Source organism: Gastrolobium bilobum, unplaced genomic scaffold, assembly GCF_033153095.1.
Source record: "Gastrolobium bilobum isolate Gb01-03AN ecotype WA unplaced genomic scaffold, APGP_CSIRO_Gbil_v1 utg14936, whole genome shotgun sequence".
Taxonomy (NCBI): Eukaryota; Viridiplantae; Streptophyta; class Magnoliopsida; order Fabales; family Fabaceae; genus Gastrolobium; species Gastrolobium bilobum.
In genome coordinates, this window is record NW_026898693.1 from 126,865 (window position 1) to 147,050 (window position 20,186).

General features: G+C 34.8%; 3 protein-coding genes across 3 annotated transcripts; 2 read left to right on the plus strand and 1 right to left on the minus strand.

Moving 5' to 3' along the window:
• The first annotated feature begins 65 nt into the window (after positions 1-65).
• LOC133318466 (pentatricopeptide repeat-containing protein At4g21065-like) lies at positions 66-2,297 on the plus strand. Its single transcript, XM_061520473.1, has one exon. The coding sequence runs from the start codon at positions 74-76 to the stop codon at positions 1,904-1,906; it is 1,833 nt and encodes a 610-aa protein (XP_061376457.1). The 5' UTR covers positions 66-73; the 3' UTR covers positions 1,907-2,297.
• Positions 2,298-3,755: 1,458 nt separating this feature from the next.
• Positions 3,756-8,144, plus strand: LOC133318463 (uncharacterized). Its single transcript, XM_061520469.1, has 4 exons — positions 3,756-3,877; positions 5,920-6,074; positions 6,999-7,109; positions 7,453-8,144. Exons 2-4 carry the CDS (start codon positions 5,958-5,960, stop codon positions 7,786-7,788), a joined length of 564 nt encoding a protein of 187 aa, XP_061376453.1. The 5' UTR covers positions 3,756-3,877; positions 5,920-5,957; the 3' UTR covers positions 7,789-8,144.
• A 4,367-nt stretch (positions 8,145-12,511) lies between these two features.
• On the minus strand, positions 12,512-19,495 carry LOC133318419 (DEAD-box ATP-dependent RNA helicase 15-like). Its single transcript, XM_061520407.1, has 12 exons — positions 19,321-19,495; positions 19,056-19,171; positions 18,679-18,779; positions 17,511-17,683; positions 17,187-17,418; positions 16,965-17,083; positions 16,283-16,339; positions 16,004-16,188; positions 14,636-14,780; positions 14,430-14,513; positions 13,475-13,538; positions 12,512-12,802 (listed from the first exon to the last, which is right to left on the minus strand). Exons 2-12 carry the CDS (start codon positions 19,166-19,168, stop codon positions 12,792-12,794), a joined length of 1,284 nt encoding a protein of 427 aa, XP_061376391.1. The 5' UTR covers positions 19,169-19,171; positions 19,321-19,495; the 3' UTR covers positions 12,512-12,791.
• Between the last annotated feature and the right edge of the window lie 691 nt (positions 19,496-20,186).

The window sequence follows — 20,186 nt, forward strand, 5'->3', positions numbered from 1 at the left end:
TAAAAGTTTAAACCTAATTGAAACCCTCATTAGCACACACTGTCGTTTTTATGAAAATGGTTGAAATGAAGCAATGCAATTCCCCATGATAAAAAATGCAATCAACGCCTTAAGGTACCAACTTCCAGCAGATACAACGAAACAAAGAGTTGCGGAACAAACATGCTTAGCTCTTCTTCAATCGTGCAACACTCTCACTAACCTCACACAAATCCACGCGCTCATTCTCAAATTGGGTCTCCGAAATAACCCACTTGTTCTCACCAAGTTCGCTTCCACCTCTTCCGACCTCAATGTCATACACTACGCTTCCTCATTCCTATTCTCCTCTGTTGAAGCTGAAGCTGCTTCCCCTAATCTATTCTACGATACCTTCCTCTTTAACACTGTTATCAGGGCTTATGCTCAAACGGGTGACTCCAAGTTCAAGGCTTTACATTTCTACCGAACCATGCTTCATTATGGGGTTTTGCCTAATAAATTCACCTACCCTTTTGTCCTCAAGGCCTGTGCTGGCCTTGCCAGTTTGAGTTTGGGACAATCAGTTCATGGTTCTTTGGTAAAGTTTGGATTTGAGGATGATCTTCATGTTCAGAACACCATGATTCACATGTATTGTTGTAGCGAGGAAGGGTTTGAGTTTGCTAGGAAGGTGTTTGATGAAAGTCCTAAGACGGATTCGGTGACGTGGAGTGCCATGATTGGAGGGTATGCGCGTTTGGGACGTTCTGCACCCGCCATTGGGTTGTTTAGGGAAATGCAGGTTATGGGAGTTTGCCCTGATGAGATAACCATGGTTTCGGTTTTATCTGCTTGTGCTGATTTGGGTGCACTTGAGCTGGGGAAGTGGTTGGAATCTTATGTTGAGAGGAAGAACATACCAAAGTCTGTTGAGCTATGTAATGCGCTGATAGACATGTTTGCAAAGTGTGGTGATGTTGACAAAGCTATGAAACTGTTTAGACAAATGGAAGCGCGCACCATAGTTTCGTGGACTTCAGTGATTGTTGGTTTGGCAATGCATGGTCGTGGCTTAGAGGCTGTTTCTTTGTTTGATGAGATGATTGAAGAAGGTATGGCCCCTGATGATGTTGCTTTCATTGGGGTGCTCTCTGCTTGTAGTCACTCCGGGCTAGTTGATAAAGGACGGTGCTATTTCAATTCAATGGGGAAGGATTTTGGCATTGTGGCCAAGATAGAACACTATGGATGCATGGTGGATCTTTTGAGTAGAGCTGGACTCGTCAAAGAGGCGTTGGAGTTTGTTCGAACGATGTCTGTTGAGCCAAACCAAATCATTTGGAGAACCATAATCACTGCTTGCCATGCCCGCGGTGAACTCAAGCTTGGAGAGAGCATCTCAAAAGAGCTAATCAGAAGTGAGCCAATGCATGAATCTAACTATGTTCTGCTTTCAAACATTTATGCAAAATTGCTACGCTGGGAGAAGAAGACCAAGGTTAGAGAGATGATGGATATGAAAGGGATGAAGAAGATTCCAGGGAGCACCATGGTTGAGCTAAATAATGAAATGCATGAGTTTGTTGCTGGTGATAAGTCGCATAATCAGTACAAGGAAATATATGAAATGGTGGACGAGATGGGAAAGGAAATAAAAAGGGCAGGATATGTACCTACAACATCACAGGTATTGCTTGATATTAATGAAGAAGACAAAGAAGATGCTTTGTATAGACACAGTGAAAAGCTTGCTATAGCTTTTTCTCTTCTGAATACGCCCCCAGGAACACCCATTAGAATTGTGAAGAACTTGCGTGTTTGTGAAGATTGTCATTCTGCTACTAAGTTCATATCTAAGGTTTATAACCGAGAGGTTGTGGTGAGGGACCGCAATCGCTTCCACCATTTCAAGAATGGTTTGTGCTCCTGTGGAGACTTCTGGTAACAAATTGGTTAGAGCATCTTAGATTTTCTATTCATATGCCGAAAGCTTCAAAATTTCTGTTCTGGATAGCATTCCAAAACTAGCATTTTATGGAAGGATTTAATCATCATGTGCTGAATCATGTTTGAAAACTAACCAGTGAAAAGTTATAGCCCAGAGTCACTTTGAACCCCCTCATACGATAACAATTCTTCTGCTGAGGTTAAACAAGGATGTCATCATCGGTTGGTTACTCTTCCCTTCATAAATAGAAACCAAGGCTAAAAACGATTTTTGTTGCCAAATTTTGTGATGATGGCATCCCAGCTTTGTTATTGAAAAAGCAAGCACATTTACATTGGGTTTCATGATCAAGTTGATAAAATTACATGCTTTAATTTGTTTCACTAAACCATTGATTCCAAGTAGTTGTCACTTCACTTGTCAGTGATCATGGGCGTGGTGTGTACGCACCAATTATATATCTAGAAGAAGGTTGTCTATATATATATATATATATATATACACACGAAAAATCCAAAATTCAGTCACTGGACTGTTCATTGAGTGTATTGTGACTATATTCTTCTGCGAGAATATAGTGCAAAAATATTACAATGGTGTTCTTCAGGTGTTCTCCCGGGAAAACATAGTTATAATATTTTTTGCACTATATTCTTGCAGGAGAATATAGTGCACTGGACCAAAATTACATCCAGTCACTTGATATTCACTAAGCCAATATATATATATATATAATTGTGTAAGGTCCATATAGGCCCATGTGAGAAGAAAAAAAAAATATGAGTCTCATACACTTTTATATGTATGTAAGAAATAAATTTATCTCCTAATAAATATTAAACCATTACAAATTATTTACCTTTCAGAATTATAGAAGACTAGAAATGAACAACTATGTCCTTGCCATTCTAGCCTAGCAGTGGACAACCCCAACTTTCGAAGTTCTATGACAAAATGATATAATCAGTTAAAATTGGTGAGCAATTATGGACAAAATGATATTTCATATCCAAGGAGTTGTTGATGTAAATACCTTGAAATATAATGTGGCCCACAGGCACAGCCAAATCAGTAACTTATAACTAGGATATAAATGGATAAGGGTAAACTGATTTATTAATTTAGTGCAAGTTAAATTCTAAGTTTATTAAGCCTTCAATACATATTAAGAATTAGAAAAAATAAATAAAATTATATTATTTTAATTAAAATTATTTAAATAATTATTTTATTTTAATTAAAATAAATAAAACGATACAAATTCGATTATAAACCTATAGGTCAAGCCTTATAAAATAGACGTATAACTTATATTTTTAACAAATTTTTTAAGGCTTGAGTCTCATGTATTTTGCTAAATATATTAGATCACACCTGACTTGATATTGACAAAATTTTGAAGGCATGAGTCCCATCTATTTTTTTGGGTAGGATATTCTAACAACGAACTAGTGTTAGTATTATCAATCAATTTCATCGTTAGATCAATTACGTTGATTTAACAATTATATTTATTTTCATCTTTGTATGGTTATGATTCCACATATTTAATGTGAAAGCATTAAATATGAAAAATCATAACCATACAGAAATAAAAAGAAATATAAAGTATTAAATACGGGAATCATAAGCATATAAAGGTGAAAATAAATATAACCGTTGGATCAACACAATCGATTTAACGGTAAAATTGATTGGCAGTAACACAATTGATTGTTACAGTATCTTTCCCTTTTTTAAAAAATAAAATAAAACAATTAAAATAAGACCAAACGGTGTCGTTTTGGTTGTAAAAGAACCTCCTTTCATACAAGTGGATCTTCTTCATCTTCGCAAATCCCTTGCTCCCAAGATTAGTTCATCGAAATCGAATCCCAATTAATTAATTTGTCTCTTACTGTCTGTCGCCCATCCATTTAGCCATCGTCGCTCTCGCTCGCTGCTTGGATCCCGCCCGCTCAAAAATAAGTAAGAATATCTTCCCAATAACCTTCGATTTTGTTAGATGCTTGGATATGAGGTTCTTCGTTCTTCCTCGATTTAACTAATAATAATAATAATATCATGGGGATTTTGAGTATCATGAGGTTTAGTATTATGATATTGGTTTAGTTCCTCTTCTCCTTGGTTTAGTATCATTATAGTTTGTTCCTTTCCTTCAATAATTGTTAGTTCCTGTTCTTACTGGTTTACTATCATGAGTTATATAGCTTTTATCTATATTTTGAGGATTTTGAGATGTCAAAAAAAAAAAAAAATTGAATTTTTTTGAAATTTATGAAATGACATCAATAAAAAAAATGTAATACCCTTTTAGCACTCTAAAAAGTAATTTTGTTGATTTAGCAAATAATCAGTGAATGGGTACCACACTACCCATCACTAAGTTAAATATATTTGTTATCGGAGTTCCTTCGTTCAAGCATTGTTAATGCAGCTTGTAACACCTATCAAGTTTTTCTATCTTGAGTGCATCAATCATACTCCATTTCATTGTAAATAATGGAACCTGACCATAATATTATCAGCATGATTTAGGAAACTACACCTTATAGCTTGTGTTTCTTCCATTTATTACAAGGGAAAAAGATACAAGAATAATTGAAGAACCCAACATCTCAGCAAACATTTTGGCCCTTATAAATGCCTTCATATAGACCGACGTAGTGCTGCAGGTGACTACATCAGGGCTAGCACCATTTATAGCAATACCATTGGAGATTGAAAAATAATTGTTTCATTGATAAAGCATACTGACTATATTTCTGTTGTTAGCTAGTAATCTAGTAATCTTTACAGTTTCTCTTATATAATTATAATATTTGGTTAGTTTATGGGAATTCCAATCTATGCTATTTACTGCCAAATATTTCTACAATCTTAATAATCTTAAACCCTGCACATGGGAATTAGAGACCCAAAGGGTCCCAAATAATTATGCCGTCATTTTTTTGGCATTTGCTTAGTCATTCAAGTTTTTGACATTCTATCTCTTTCCTTTTTGATATCTCTCAATTCAAGTTTTTGCAAGATAGATACACTCCCCTATTACATAGCCTCATGCATTTTCTGGTTGGTTAAATAGGAGAGTGTGCATAGGTTGTAAGGCATCTGGTATCTGGCTTGAAATGGAACTTGGGAGAGACTAGGGCCTCTCGAATACTCTAGAACCTTCGATGTTATTTTCTCTTCTTTCATTACTGTTAATTGTCTCTTCCATTATTACTGTTATAGTTTTATTGTATTTCATTACTGTCAGGACTGTAACCTGTATCCAAACTGATGTATTGTTGCAGTTTCCATTAATACAAGTCTCTGTTTTCATTTATTTCTCTGTATTGAGTGAAATCCCTATCAGATTTTGAAGAAGAATGTAGTCCTGGTGAGTCAGTGGTTTGATAAGTTAGCTTTTGGGCAGTTTAGAGCATACTGGAGTTTAGCAGCTCCCTGTGGAGTATTAAATTCACCCCTTCCTTGCGAGCCTCTGTTGTGCTCTTGTTAAATTTTAAAGCTTGTTGTGAGATCCTAATAAAATTTGTGTGCCACTGTTTCTGTTATTATGCTGACAATGGGAGTTTCTTAAGCTTGCTGCTATGTCTTCTCAAGGTTTTTCTGATTTTCTTTTCGTTAGTCTATTGACAACTGCTGTGTTCTTAAGTTTAGTGAATAACTCATGCTTTTATATTGTACTGGCTACCTCTGTTGCACTTGTATGTGGTCTAGCAATATCAGGTTATGGAGTCAATTTTCATCCCTATTTCTTTCATTTCCTTTTTACTTTTAAGTACTATATTTTCTTGTGAATTTCATAAATCTGTTTCGAGAAGAAAAAAACTTTAGGGATAATTAGGGTTTATGCTTGTAATTAGAAGGTGATAATTTAGCCAAGGTTTCATTCTGTTTGGCAGTTGCATGGAACATTATTAATTAATTCTTTCAAGAGTTATCAGCTGAATCAGCATTCTATAAGTTTTACTTCTAGCATTTCTGAGGTGGATTCCATTTTGCAGAAAATCCCAAAGCATATAGTTGTTGATGATTTGTCAACATGAATAAATTGCTAGAGTTTGGAAGGAAAGCCATGTTTTATGTCCGGGTGCTTTCTGGATATGAAGAGCGAAGAATACGGTCTTTTAGGCTGCAGCTCGAGGAACGTGTCAAACAGGTCCGACATTTTCTCTTATATGAACACTTTTTTTTTCTTGAGTCTGTTACTGTTCTCTTTTAGAAACCAAATTAGAAGATAATACATGAATGTTATGAGCTCAGACTTGGGATTTCATATGAAGCTGGGGCTCATTTGCAAATTGAGTAGCCAAGAAGTGAGTCTCATTTAAAAAATAAAGTGAGACTGATAAGTTCCAATAATCTTGGTATAACTAAATGGAAGCAGAATCTGAAAATCGTATTAACTATAATGGATTCTCGTAAGAAAACCAGCAAATTAGTACAAACACCAGTGAAAGTTGAAGAAAATTACAAAGAAAGAGAACTACTGCTAAAAGGAAAGGTTGCTGAAGATAAAATAGTAGAAGAGGAAAATTGATAATTCTCAATTTTAGAGGCTACTGGTAAACATTATCTCCCAAGCCTAGTCTCAGTCTATTTTTTCCCCCCCCCCCCCCCCCCCCCCCCCTTTTTTTTTTTAAGTTTTATGTGGATGGATTAGATACTGTCATCACAAAGTCTAGGCACATCATATTCTGGATATAATAGAGGTGCTGAGTCATTCATTATCTTGCACTTTTGAATGGAGTCAGTAAGGCATCATCTTGTTGATCCTTAGTCTAAATAAGTATTAAATTGTTAAGAAGGGTCAGCTTTTCTTTGGGCTGATATATGAGTCTTACAAAAATAGGTAAAACAAGGTAGTTAAGAATTAAGATATTACTTTTTAATATTTTTCTTCTTCCTTGCTGCTAAGCTCCTATTCACATTGGGTAAATATAAATTTAACTTTCATTTTTCATTGCGGTGAAGGAATATGTGGGATTTTCTCTTTAAAGAGGATCTGCATGCCCTCAAAGCCTTTATACTATTTAGTATCTTCTTTCCCATTTTTATGTGTATGATGTTTTCCCATGAAAAGGCACAAGAAAGGAAAGCAGCCTTAAATAAAGTACCTGAGCAGATTATTTTATCTGATGTTCGTCGTATGGTTGAAGAGATGCAAGCTTTGAACAAGAAGCTGGAAGAAACAGTAAGTTGTATATTCATGAAAAATATGAAATTTTGGAAATTTAAGATTTAAATAATTGTATGTCTTTGGAAATTATCTTTGAAATTTGCAATCCTTTTCCCTGACTTATGAATATGAAGGCACCTAAACAAAAATTTTATTTTTTCCCTAAGAAGTTATGCCAGCATGCATTGAGAACTTCCGTGTGAAATGCAAATTCTGTCATGATTGTCTTATTTAAGATATTTTTCTGTTATATGGAAGTTTTTTAATGATATTTGGTTTCTTTTCCTTGATTTATATTCTGATTATTTTGTTTGTTGCACCCAAATTTGTTACATTACAAGATGTAATTTTCATGTAGGAAACAGCCATTGAAGAATATTTCAAGCCTCTTGACAAGGAAGCTGAGATCATAATGAAAATGCAACTACAAGGGGAAGAGAAAACGTCAGAGATGATGATGAAAGCTCTGGAGCAACAAGTAGACAACATTGAAACCAACCAGAAGGAAGCTGAGATTTTAATGAAAATGGGTGTAGGAGAGGAAGAACAAACTCTGAAGGAGATGATGAAAGCAATGCAGCAACAACTTTTGCTTGAGAAAGCTGATGCAGAAAATACTGATAGTGTGCATCAAGTAGACAACTCTCATATCAACCCGATCATAGCATCCACAGTCACTCCTAAAGAAAGCTAAGATTAGATAAAATTTTGAAACATTGGTGATTCCTGATTTTGAGATTTGAAATTTGAAATGCGTTTCGGCTTGGTTGTTGAAGTGTTTAAACATCATTTGTGTATTCAACCAACAAAGGCAGGACTAGGCTAGATTTGTAGTTTATTTGTATTATTTTATGGATAAAGTATTTCTTCACTTATTGGAAATAAGTTATCTCCTGAGATCCTCAAAATTACGTCGTTTTGAATTAATAAAAAGTGTTTATGTAATTTTAGGAAAGTTAATGAAGGGTGTTTTTGTAAAATTTATATGATAAAAAAATAAATAAAATTACTAAAATATTCTTCATTAATTCAAAATTACGTAATTTTGGGGGTCACTGAAAATAACTTATCTTTATTTTATTCAATAAAAGTTACATCAACTTTTTTATGAGGTATGGTTAAATAATAAACTTTCATGCATTTTTTTTATTTATTATTTAGGTTAAAATATGTAATTCGTACCTATAGTGTTCCTCAATTTTTGTTTATGGTTTCTTTAGTATAAAAATGGTTTCTGTAGTATAAAAATTGTTATAAGTGTCTATACTTTATAACCATTAATACATTGATTTCTCCCATTAGCTAGGGTTTTTAAACCCTTGAGTCTGATGTGGCAAACTATCATCTTATGGCTTTTTGACCCTTATAACATTTTATTATTAATTAATTACCGATTTGACTTTGATTATAAACTATTTCAAAAATTTAACTTCCTCAAAAAACATAACACCAATCTACTCCTGTTTGACCGTTGACCACCAAGCCTACCCGGGTACATCCCTCTCTACGCGGGTATTTTATGAAAAATTTTGTCTACCCGAGTAGGGAGGAGTGTACCCGGATATTGTTCTTCGCACCTGAAAAATTACTTGAATTATTTACCTAGGTAGAGAGGGGTGTACCCGGGTAAATCTTCGACCACCCATTTGGTATTTGCTATAACTGGGGCAACTTGTAGCTGATGGATATAAGAACAGATATGATTTATTTGATTTTGAGGAAAAAGGAGCAACGTGAACACCACCCCTTTTTCATCCTCACCGTCACCGTCGAATCGATTTTGAAACTAAGATGAGATCTAACATTTGGTTACCTAGCAAGAAAGAGAAGAGCTTGGCAATGTAAATCCACAACACACCAAACCTGTCAACAAGAAATTGCCAGCTTGCAAGTAAAAATGTCGTTATTAAATCATTTCCTTTATCTCTCTCCCCTGAGTCCCTTCAATGGTTTCTGGGTTCAGTTTTCTGAATTTTTTCAAAATCTCCGGAACGATGGGATCGCACGATCCTACGGATTTTACGATCTAAGAAGTCGATCTCATCCGATCTCACTCTCAACCGATCTTACCATTCATTTGTTCTTATATCCATCAGCTACAAGTTGCCCCAGTTATAGCAAGTACCAAATGGGTGGTCGAAGATTTAGCCGGGTACACCCCTCTCTACCCGGGTAAATAATTCAAACAATTTCTCAGGTGCGAAGAACAATACCCGGGTACACTTTTCCTTATCCGGGTAGACAAAATTTTTCAAAAAATACTCGGGTAGAGAGGGGTGTACCCGGGTAGGCTTGGTGGTCAACGGTCAAACAGGGGTAGATTGGTGTTATGTTTTTTGAGGGGGTTAAATTTTTGAAATAGTTTATAATCAAGGTCAAATCGGTAATTAATTAATAATAAAAGGTTATAAGGGTCAAAAAGCCATCATCTTATCTTTTTGGAAATATTTATATCGGTTCATCGCTTCGCAACTAATTTGATTTGGGACAAGTTCAGGATTAAAGTTTTAAATTTCTTCCAAAGGTGGATTTCATAATTATCCTAATGGAACAAAAAGATCATTAAAACATGATATATCCAAGTAAGGGTCCACAAAAATGTAGAGGTATATCCAATTTAATAAAGAAAAAAATGATGAAGTTTTATTTTAATAGAAAAGGAAAATATTTCATATTAATGATAAAACAGAATTTAATTATTCTCATAAAATAAAAAATAACAAACTTGTTTATCTTATACAAGGCAATAATAGTACAGACAAAAATTTTATGGAATCATCTCAGGCAGCTGAGAATCAAGGGGGAAGGATAATTAACCCGTTAAATTATTTTTTTCATTTGAAAGCTTTTCTAATTATTATGTATACTGTCGTTTTATCTTTTTTATTTAATATATATTTTTTTATTAAATATTTAACAAATTTTATATATGATCTACAGCTATATATAATTTATACACCTGAACTCATTGCAAGGAAAGTTTAGGATAAATATCACCTTCACATACAATTTTTCCTCTAAAATTTCTCCTTTTAAGTTTATAGACAAATTTGTTTTCGCCCATAAAGTAAACTAAAATTACCACTAGGGTTAGCCTAGTGGTGTGGGGTGTGTGTGTTAGGAGCTATGTAGCACCGATACGACACGCGACACGTGACACGACACGACACTCCACTCCGACACGTCAATCTTAAAAAATTATGGATTTCGACACGTTGGGACACGTTTTAATATTAAATAATATTTTTAATTTATATAGTGTATATTTCATTTAATATTTAATAATTTAACAAAAAAATGAAACTAAATTAATAATACCCATCAACACGTTATAAAGATGGAAGCTTTAATAAAAAAAATAAGAACTGGGATGAGAGATATAAGATCAGTTAGAGAGATCAAATCATATTAGAGAGAGATCAGAGAGAAGAAGATACAATAAGAGCGTGATATGAATTGACAACAATGATGCTGAGATAATCTCTTATCTACTTAAGGGGAAAAAAGACAAAAAGATAAAATTGATATGATCAGGTGGAAGCTTTATTAATATATTTTAACTTTTAAAAAAAAATAAAAAATAAAATAAAAAAATTACGAAAATGCCATTTGACCGTGTCGGACACCGTCAAATTCGCGTGTCGGAATAGTCAACGTGTCGAAAAAAGTCAACCGCGTGTCCGACACCGTGTCGAAGCGTGTCGCCGTGTCGGAGCGTGTCAGATCCGACTCTTCCTGTTTTTACAAGTGTCCGTGCTTCCTTGGTTAGGAGTGTGTGTAGTGTAGGGTGTTATGTTCAATTCCTTGTAACCTCCAAAAAAAAAAAAGTAAACTAAAATTTAAAAAAGTATTTAATATTGAAATATTTATATTTAATTTAATTTAGACTTCTTCTCTTTGTGTCTGTTATTGTGGATGATAACTGTTTTACCCCTTTTTTTTCATTTTAAAAAAAGTAACAGGATCCACTTTCCCCAAAACATCTGCTAAACTTTTTATTACGTTTAAATTCTTTAAAAAAACAAAATTGGTTATCCTACCATTTTTAATTTATTTTTTAAAAAAGGACCTGTTAAATGCTCCTCTTTGTCTCATTTGCATGCCACAACTAATCCTATGCTCATCCAAATCATCGAGAGAATCAGTATATATATGGTTTTCTCTACTTTTCCTCACAAAGTTGAAGCCTTCAACTTGGAGAGGCATTATGTTGGGTCGGTTTTATTATATTCGACCAATGATCATTGGGTTTACCTTGCTGTTATACTTGAGCTTATTGGATTTTACAGATCTAATCGAAACCATTTTGCTCTTATTTTTAATTTAGATTATATCTTGTTCTTATTCTAGAGCATTAATATTATTACTTTAGTTACAATATTTCGTTAATAATTCATTTCCTTAATTATATAAAGTATTATTCAATTAAATTTTTCTCAAACAAGAAAATAAATACCACAGAATTCAAATTAAAATTAATTTAATAACCACCAAAAACTGATCCAGGATTATTTCAGCTCAACCATTTGTCTCAAATTTAAGTGTTTAACTTTACCAGATTAATCAAATAATTGATGAACTAACAGAAATTTAAAATAATAATAATTTAATTATATTCTATAAAATCAAAGAATTAAGACAATGATAATTTAGAATATTATTAGACTAAATTAATATAAACAAAAACCTTTCAAAAAGCACAAAGTGGTGAGACGACTCGGCTATCTTAAGGGTCTAACCTACTAAGCTGAATGTAAGGCTGCAGCCTGCAGGTATTCATCAAAATTAATAAAGAAATTATCAAAACATTATTATTAAAAAAATCATAATTATACGTTTTATAATAAAGTTCTTTCCATCTTTAGCTTAAGAAAAGGCCAGAAAACTAAAATAAAGCCACAAGAAATGGCGACAGCATAATTCATAAGTGGAGATAAAAATTAGAAAAAAATATAAATTACCCCCCCCCCCCCCCCCCCTCTCTCTCTCTATATATATATCTATATATATCTATATCTATATATATATATATATCTATATGAAAAAAGTATATATCATTTTAAAAGATATAAAGTTGTGTCATTTTAAATAAGAGAAAAATATAGATAAAAAGGGAAAGAGTAGACAAACACAAATTATGTAATTTAAAAAAACAAACACTTTTTCTTAATATATATATATATATATATATATAAAACAAAGATCCGACGGTTAAAATACCCATGCAAAATCAGGTATCAATCAATGGGAAACTATTTGTAGAAATAGAAAATCTCACTAAAAAATGAAAAGCTTCCAAAATAATCTTCTAATTAACCGGCCTCCCCACAAATAGCAGAGCGACCACTGTGAGGGTCTTCCCGCATCCAAGCAGCAAACTAATTAAATAAGACCACGTCAATGCATTCAACCATGATATTAACTTCGCAATCTAATAAATTAATTGAAAAATAAGTTCACCAAAAACAACATGAAGTTCAAAGGATAAAAAATCTAAATAATACAGAATACATTAAATTCATAAATTCAGAAGCCGCCATACCACAAAATCCTAAGCTTAAAATGGCGTCAACAGTTATAAAACTAACGGACTCGACAATGACACGGAGAATCATCTGTTCAAATAGCCACTCTGAACTGAGAGATACATATAATCTGCAAGAGCTCATACCATCCATGAAATATACCTAAGCCTCACTATGATGGCACTGCAAAAAAAGTTCAAGGAAATCCCGTCAAAAACTCAGACAGCAAAAGCACAAAGCAACATATAGACAGTTCCCAAGAGAGGGAGAAAAAATATGGCAGTAGAAAGTTGAACCCATCTGGTACAGGGAAAACTTAAAACATAAAAATACGGAATCTATCAAAGCATGAATATTATGCAAGATTTTTTTTTCTGAAGTAAAGAAAGATAATAAAATTATTGATGGACACGAGAAAAAGTTTGAAGTTGCAACTGAGGATATAAATAGAATGGGAAAAAAAAAGCCACGGCAATCCAGTATCCACACAGATCTAATGTCTAGTCCTCAGAAGAAAAACAAAAAAGAAGTGAGTAAAAGCAAATTCAAGAAGCACAATTCTACAATTTCTGTATGAATTGGATTAAAAACTGCTGACTATTGCCAGTTAAGAAAAAAAAAATCTTTATAATTTTAAATTTTCAAAACCCCCAAAAGAAGTAGCATGAAACATGCATATATGATTAATTGGAAAATCCCAGTTTATCATGGATGAAACACAGCAATTCAACACTACCAAAAAGACATACATACACAATTGAGTGAAACTGGTGAAGGATCTAACTAAAGCATAATATTAAACAACCTCAAATAACCAGTATAAGAATTAAAATTAATGGATGAGGAGGAACATACTGTAGGTAGAGGTATCAATCTGCTCAGGAAGTTGCTTTATATCCACCTCAAACCTGGACTGAACCTGGAATACACAACAAACAAAATTAGTAATGCCAATTCACCCAGCATCGTTATTATGAATACCAATAGCAGCAAGAGAAAATTCCAACATGGAATTGTGGCAGAAGGCATTGCAGCAAATGGAGGACACATGATGGTCATGTCAAAATACCACTAAATATCCAAGACATTCATCCTATAAATAATAAAAATCTAGCTTATTTCCAGCTTGGCATGATGCTTCAGTTGCCATCACTCTAAAACAGGTATAGCAAGCAAGAAAAAGAAAAAAAATCCCTGGGCACGATACAGATGCTGGATATGCTAGGTATTAGGGACTTGAGGCTTGAGAATGTTGCTGGGATAAGGCTGGAAAGACTGAAAGAATGATGCAAGGTTAATGGGTAATGCACACTGGGTATTCTGCACAGCAGGTATTCATGGTGGATTCAGGGGTAGTTCATGGTTAAGAGAGTCAGCTGTTTGGGACTTTTAAGGCTTCTTGGTGTTAGGTGAGTTGGGTGATGGGTCATGAGAGGACTCTCTTATTTTCATGAAAACAGAGAGGATGAGACATGAAGCTGATAACTGAGACTAGAGAAGTCACCAGAGAACACAATTGCCAAAGACAGACGCACAGCATATGCAAGACAGAATGGTTCAATTCAATTAAATGGTTAAAGCTTGGTTCAGTTTCAAAACAATTTTTAGACAGAAACTCCAAAAAGGTACCCATCATCGCACGCCCATCAATAAACCCACAAAGCCTTAAATTGCAAGGCCTAAAAGGTAACCACCCTTCGCATCCTGGAAGATTTCCAAGGCGTCGTGGAATATGAAACAAATGTGATTGCAAGGCCTTTGGTGCCAAAAACTTCAAATAAATTGTGAGAAAAAAAATCAAGTTACATACATTGTTGAGAACATCAACATCAGTAGAGCATGAAACAAACGTAATTGCAAGGCCTTTGGTACCAAACCTTCCAGCTCGGCCAACCTGTTCAGAATTTCACCCAAAAAGACATGACAATTAGATGGCTCTGGACTAGAATATAGGGACAGGGACATATAGACTAGTTTTAACGATGAAATTAAACAGATAACATTAGCTAATCATACCCTGTGCAAGTATGTGTCTGCAGAATCAGGCATGTCATAGTTTATAACTATATTCACACGCTCAATGTCAATTCCCCTACCAACCAAATCGGTTGCAACAAGAATCCTTGTATGCCCCTCCTTAAAACTTTTGTATCGCTTTAACCTACAAAAGCCATTAATCAAAATCAGACACGATTTACCTGCACACATAAACATTTCATTTGCTACAAAATTTAGTATTAGTGAGACAAAAAGCAAGCAGAACACCCAATCAATCAATGCAGGGGAGAAAAAGGGCTACCATCAGTGAGCAACACAAACTGTAGCATAGTTGTTAGAACCACACAATTTGCAATTTAAATCGACACTATTCAGCAGGCCAATGATTTGTATCATGTGGTGAATCATAGGTGGCTTTGCATTATCACATGAATCAGCATAATTCTCATCACCAATTGATCCCATTATTCAAAGGGGACCCTAGAGGGATAAATTGCTTAATAAAAGGAATCATAGGCCCATTATGTTTTGCACCATTTTCTTGACTCTGTCTTACTCTGTTTTCATTTGAAGAAACAGAGAGGCCTACTGCGTGTTCACATTGCACACCAGTGCTCACGTAACAGACTAAGCACCTGACTCTGTCAGGTTATTCAGGTTCTTCACTTCCTCATTCTCTCCCCAACAACTAAATGTCATCTCTCCCCCCCTCATCAATTAAACACCTCTATATTTTGTCCTCCTCGTCATTCCTTTCAGTTGGAACTTCAAAAAATATTTGAAGACTATGGGGACACCATTGACAACGATCACCCCATTTTGTCGCCCAAATGGCCATATAAAGCCCCCTTCACCCTGGTGCTCCGCCAAGAACCGGAGGACGTGATCAGCAAACATTGAGGGAGCAGGCATTGAACTTGAAAAAGGCTTGTTTAAAACTGGGTGATGGTGGAATTCCTGAAGTAGTTGGAGATTTTGTAGTTGTTGGTGGAAAAGATTTCACATAAAGAAGGTGAAAGTCGCAGAAAGTTAATGGGTAGCACAGAAAGGTTAATAGTGAATTAATGATACATTAATGAGTTTTCCTTTTCCATTTTGTTCTTTGTCCGTGAATTAATGGTGATGTTGGTGAATTAATCGTGATGATAGTGCCTCCCCAGAGCTTGCCACATGGCAGCACAGCAATATTTTTTGGGTAGCACCATTTCCATGTAATGCCATGCAAGGTGCCATGTGGAATGCCCTTTTGCACGTGGCATGCCCGCATGTGCAAGACTGCCCCATTGTGGTAAAATGTTTTTTTTTTCTTTTTTGTAATTTTTTGAAGAAGTTTTTTTTTTAAATACCCCTATGGTTCTTTTCCCTCCACTGATATCACATACAAACCTTTCTTCCTGGGACATTCCAGAATGAATGCAAATAGATGGAAAGTTGCACTCCACTAGTAGTTTGTCCAGCTCAGCTGCTCTACTAACACTTTTCACAAAGATAACAACTTGATTGAAGTCCAGTGCATCAAGAAGATCATTCAACTTCCTGTTCTTCTCCTCCTCTTTCAATTTGATGTAGTGCTGCCATTTCAACAACCAATGTAAGCCATACAGCTCACAAATTATTTATGAAAAGATGAATTGAATAAAACAATGTAACTTGCAAAAGGCCCACCTGCACAAGACCGTGAAGGGTCAACTTCGCTTCGTCATCAACATAAATTTCCATTGGCTGAAAGGAACAATGTCACGGGAAATCATATTAGGAGCCTTCCTCAAGCTAATGGAATCCAGAATGAAATCAATGATGGATGCAGATCCCTTGAATCACAGTTCTTGTCCATCTATTTTGTCTCCTTGCAGATACTTTTTTTTTTGTCACGCTAAGCAAGTGACACTGACACTTGACACTCTAATAATACTGGCAGCAACATACCCTGAGTATTAACAACCCTCCCCCTCAAAAGTGAAAAATAGAGAATATCCTAATTTGTGAAAAGCCATATCAGATAGAGAGGCTATTAGAGACAAAACTAACTTCCAATGGGAAACAAAAGGGGAAAAGTATAGAATCAGAAGAGCTAGAGGCCTACAGCCACAGTCCGGGCTTTCCCAAAACATCCCCATCTAGATCTTCTAGCCCAAGCTACAGCCACCCAACCACACTCCACCATGCCAGGTATTTGTCTCCATAAAAACTGGCTGGAAAACAAAGGCACTATCTCTGAACCCCTATCATCAAAACTAAGTTTTGATGAAACCATGGCATTCTAAATATCTAAAATGCTCTCAGGGAATGCGGGCATTATGAAAAAAAGAGACTTCTAATACAAGTAGTACTGGCCATGGGACATTACATCTTGCATAAATTTCTTGCAGACTGGGCGAATTTCTTTGCTGAGTGTTGCAGAAAACATCATAACTTGCTTGTCGTGAGGAGTCATCTTGAAAATGTCTTGCACATCTTTCCTCATGTCTGCAGAAAACATAACGGGAACAATGAAAACCATATTGAAATCATAGAAAGTCCAAAGGTAAGATTCAAGTCATAATAATGACTGTTCAGAAATTAAACATACCCAGTGATTCCAGCATCTTATCACATTCATCTAAAATGAAATGCCTAACATTCTTCAAAGAAAGGTCCTTATCCCTAGCTAATGCTAGTATTCTTCCAGGTGTGCCAACAACAATATGTGGGCATTCATTTCTCAACAGATCCTTGTGAACTTTAATGTTGACGCCACCATAAAAAACAGCAACCTTGAGATCAGATAAGTAGGTGCTGAACCTCTCAAACTCATGGCATATCTACAGAAAGGCATTGCACAAACATCTTAAATCATAAGCTACTATAATACAAAGTCCCATAAGCTTTCATCTATTGAGCCCCAAATAAATACCTGGTATGCTAATTCCCTTGTATGACACAGAACAAGAGCAGAAACTTGGCCTGCAACAGGATCAATCTGCTGCAAAGTTGAGAGAACAAAGACAGCAGTTTTTCCCATTCCAGATTTAGCTTGACAAATTACATCCATTCCAAGGATTGCTTGAGGTATGCACTCATGTTGCACTAGTGATGAACCAAAGAAAATGGAGGTTGAAGGAACCGGTGGTAAGTAAAACAAACCTTTCTGACCCTTTACATTTGATTTGATATAGTTACCAAAGCATAAGAATTCTCCAAAACAAGATTAAAAGTATTACCTGTAAAAAAAATTTGAAAAAAGACACAAAGTTCAGTGAAACTGTGATTTTTATAAATAGCATCTTCATCAAACAAATATCATTGGAAGAAGGATAACTTGTCAGATATGTAATTTAAGCAATCTTGAAAACAGAAAGCAAATATATGGCACAGGACACATGAGGATACAAAATTTTTAAGAATTATCAGACATGACATGGTAATAGTCCAATATATACAATTAGTATAAAATTAATATAAGAACACAAATCTTAAATCAAAAGAGACTATCAATGTTTTAAAAGTTAACAGGACTCAGTGTAGGCATAATAAAATATTTTTTATCTAATTATCATGATATTTTCATCTGTATTGGTATAGAAGTTCAAAACATAAAAGTGAAAAATATAAAATGCAGCTAGGAGTGTATAAAGTATCCATGACATGCCCAACACGGATGCGTCTGCCACGGGTAACTACTATTTTGAAGTAGTTGTACTTCCTAGTATTATAACGAGGGTATATTAGCAAACCATTTTGAAAAATCCCCAAGCCCAATTTCTTTTGGGGTACTAGATCCTGTTAGAGCGTAGGTAAGACATCACTCTCGGATCCCCACTTGGGGGGAACAAAAAGGGAAGGGGAAGGGGAATGAGAATGAGAAAGGAACGTCCATTAAGGGGTGTTGATCTCCAAGCCCAACATTTATTAATAAACAATAAGACGGAAGTAAAGAAAAACATGTGTCAAACAATCTTATTGTAGACCTAAAAAAAGCTTTTGAAAATAATTCAAGCCATAATAATTAAACCCCTTGAGTTCCTAAATTATTACAGCAGCTACAACAACAATTACTACATATAAGGATGCAGATAATTTGCCTTCAGAAGGATGCTCAAATCCTGAGTCCACGATAGCCCGAAGAAGCTCCGGCTTCAGAAGAAAGTCTCGGAATCCTGAACTGTGAATCCCAACATAGCCCCTGCAAAAAAAAAAAAGGGAATATATACCATCAGAGGATAACAAAATATGACAAAAAATCCATTTTCATTCCACCCAACTTCTTCCAAGATCAAAACATCTGCCCATTTCCAAAAAAATTAATGTAAAACTATAGTGTTAAACATAGATCTTATATCACAAACAATTCAAAATTTCACATCATTCCCCCATAGTTTCCAAGTAATAATTCCTAGCTCTGCCATTTTCTCATATCATCAGAAAACAGTACAAGGTCTAGAAGCAAGAAACAACTTACTTCTTGGCAGCTTCACCGTTGACTTTAGTTCCGACGGAGTCAGGAGCCTTGTCTTCTTCCTCTTCGTAGTCAAGAAGCTCTTCCTCGTATCCTTCGTCCTTTGTTTCTCCCATAATCTGCGATTGACACGGTGTTAATTGAACCAGCGTTTCAAACAAATCATCAAAAACAAAGCTAGGGTTTATATATAAATACACACACATATATATATATATATAGAGAGAGAGAGAGAGAGTTCTAGGGTTTTTGAAGAGGAGGAGAATACCTGCTAGAAGAAGAATTCGAAGGAAGGTTACAGAGTGAGATATGGTAGGGTTAGGGTTCCGAAGAGTCTGCAAAGGAAATTTGTTAGCTGAAAAACAATTTTGGGGGAAAAGAAACTGAGAGAGTTGAACCTCCTCGACCAGAAAGGAAAAAGAGCGAGTGCGAGAGAGAGTGTGTGATATAGAAGAAAATTGTCTAGGGTACAAAATGTTGAAGGAGCCATTTTATAGGCACCAACCAACGGTTTAAAATTAATTGGTGTGACGTACTCATAGTATAAGCTTATATTATACGTTATGACATTTTCAGTTGTTTGGTGTGAGCATCATATAGTATAAGCTTATACAGCAGAACCCCTTAATACATCAAAATGATGTATAACTTAATCCGACCTAAGGAGGGTGGATTAGGCCTGATAAGGGGTTGATGTATTAATACTGATTACAAGTGCAATTTCCAAAAACTAATATATCATTTCAATATTAATATATTAAAATAATTTTTTTAAAGGGGAGGGATCATTTGACTCAAGAGTAAGACTTAAAAATCTTACTCTTCATCGCAGCCGTTGATTTCCGTTCATCTAACGCTTATAATTAATTGTTATAATTTATTAAATGATAACCATTAGATAAACGAAAATCAACGGCTGCGATGAGGAGTAAGACTTTTAAATCTTACTCTAGAGTCAAAATAACCCTCCCCTTTTTTAAAATATTGAAAGTTATTATCTTATACAATATCATACCAAACGCTGGATTGTATTAAAATTTAATCAGGTCTTATATTATCAAGTCTTATACTATCAAGCCTTATCATATACTATGCATCAAATATACCTTATATTTCGAGTAAAACATGTTTTCA

Bases quoted from the DNA above. Each gene is read 5' to 3' on its own strand.
- LOC133318466 (XM_061520473.1), top strand. From the start codon at position 74: ATGCAATTCCCCATGATAAAAAATGCAATCAACGCCTTAAGGTACCAA.
- LOC133318419 (XM_061520407.1), bottom strand. From the start codon at position 19,168: ATGGGAGAAACAAAGGACGAAGGATACGAGGAAGAGCTTCTTGACTAC. The intron at 18,780-19,055 runs GTAAGTTGTTTC...TTTTTTTTGCAG, and splicing joins AACGGTGAAGCTGCCAAGAA to GGGCTATGTTGGGATTCACA. The intron at 16,189-16,282 runs GTGGGCCTTTTG...TTGAAATGGCAG, and splicing joins CCCTTCACGGTCTTGTGCAG to CACTACATCAAATTGAAAGA.
- LOC133318463 (XM_061520469.1), top strand. From the start codon at position 5,958: ATGAATAAATTGCTAGAGTTTGGAAGGAAAGCCATGTTTTATGTCCGG. The intron at 6,075-6,998 runs GTCCGACATTTT...TCCCATGAAAAG, and splicing joins TCGAGGAACGTGTCAAACAG to GCACAAGAAAGGAAAGCAGC. The intron at 7,110-7,452 runs GTAAGTTGTATA...ATTTTCATGTAG, and splicing joins ACAAGAAGCTGGAAGAAACA to GAAACAGCCATTGAAGAATA.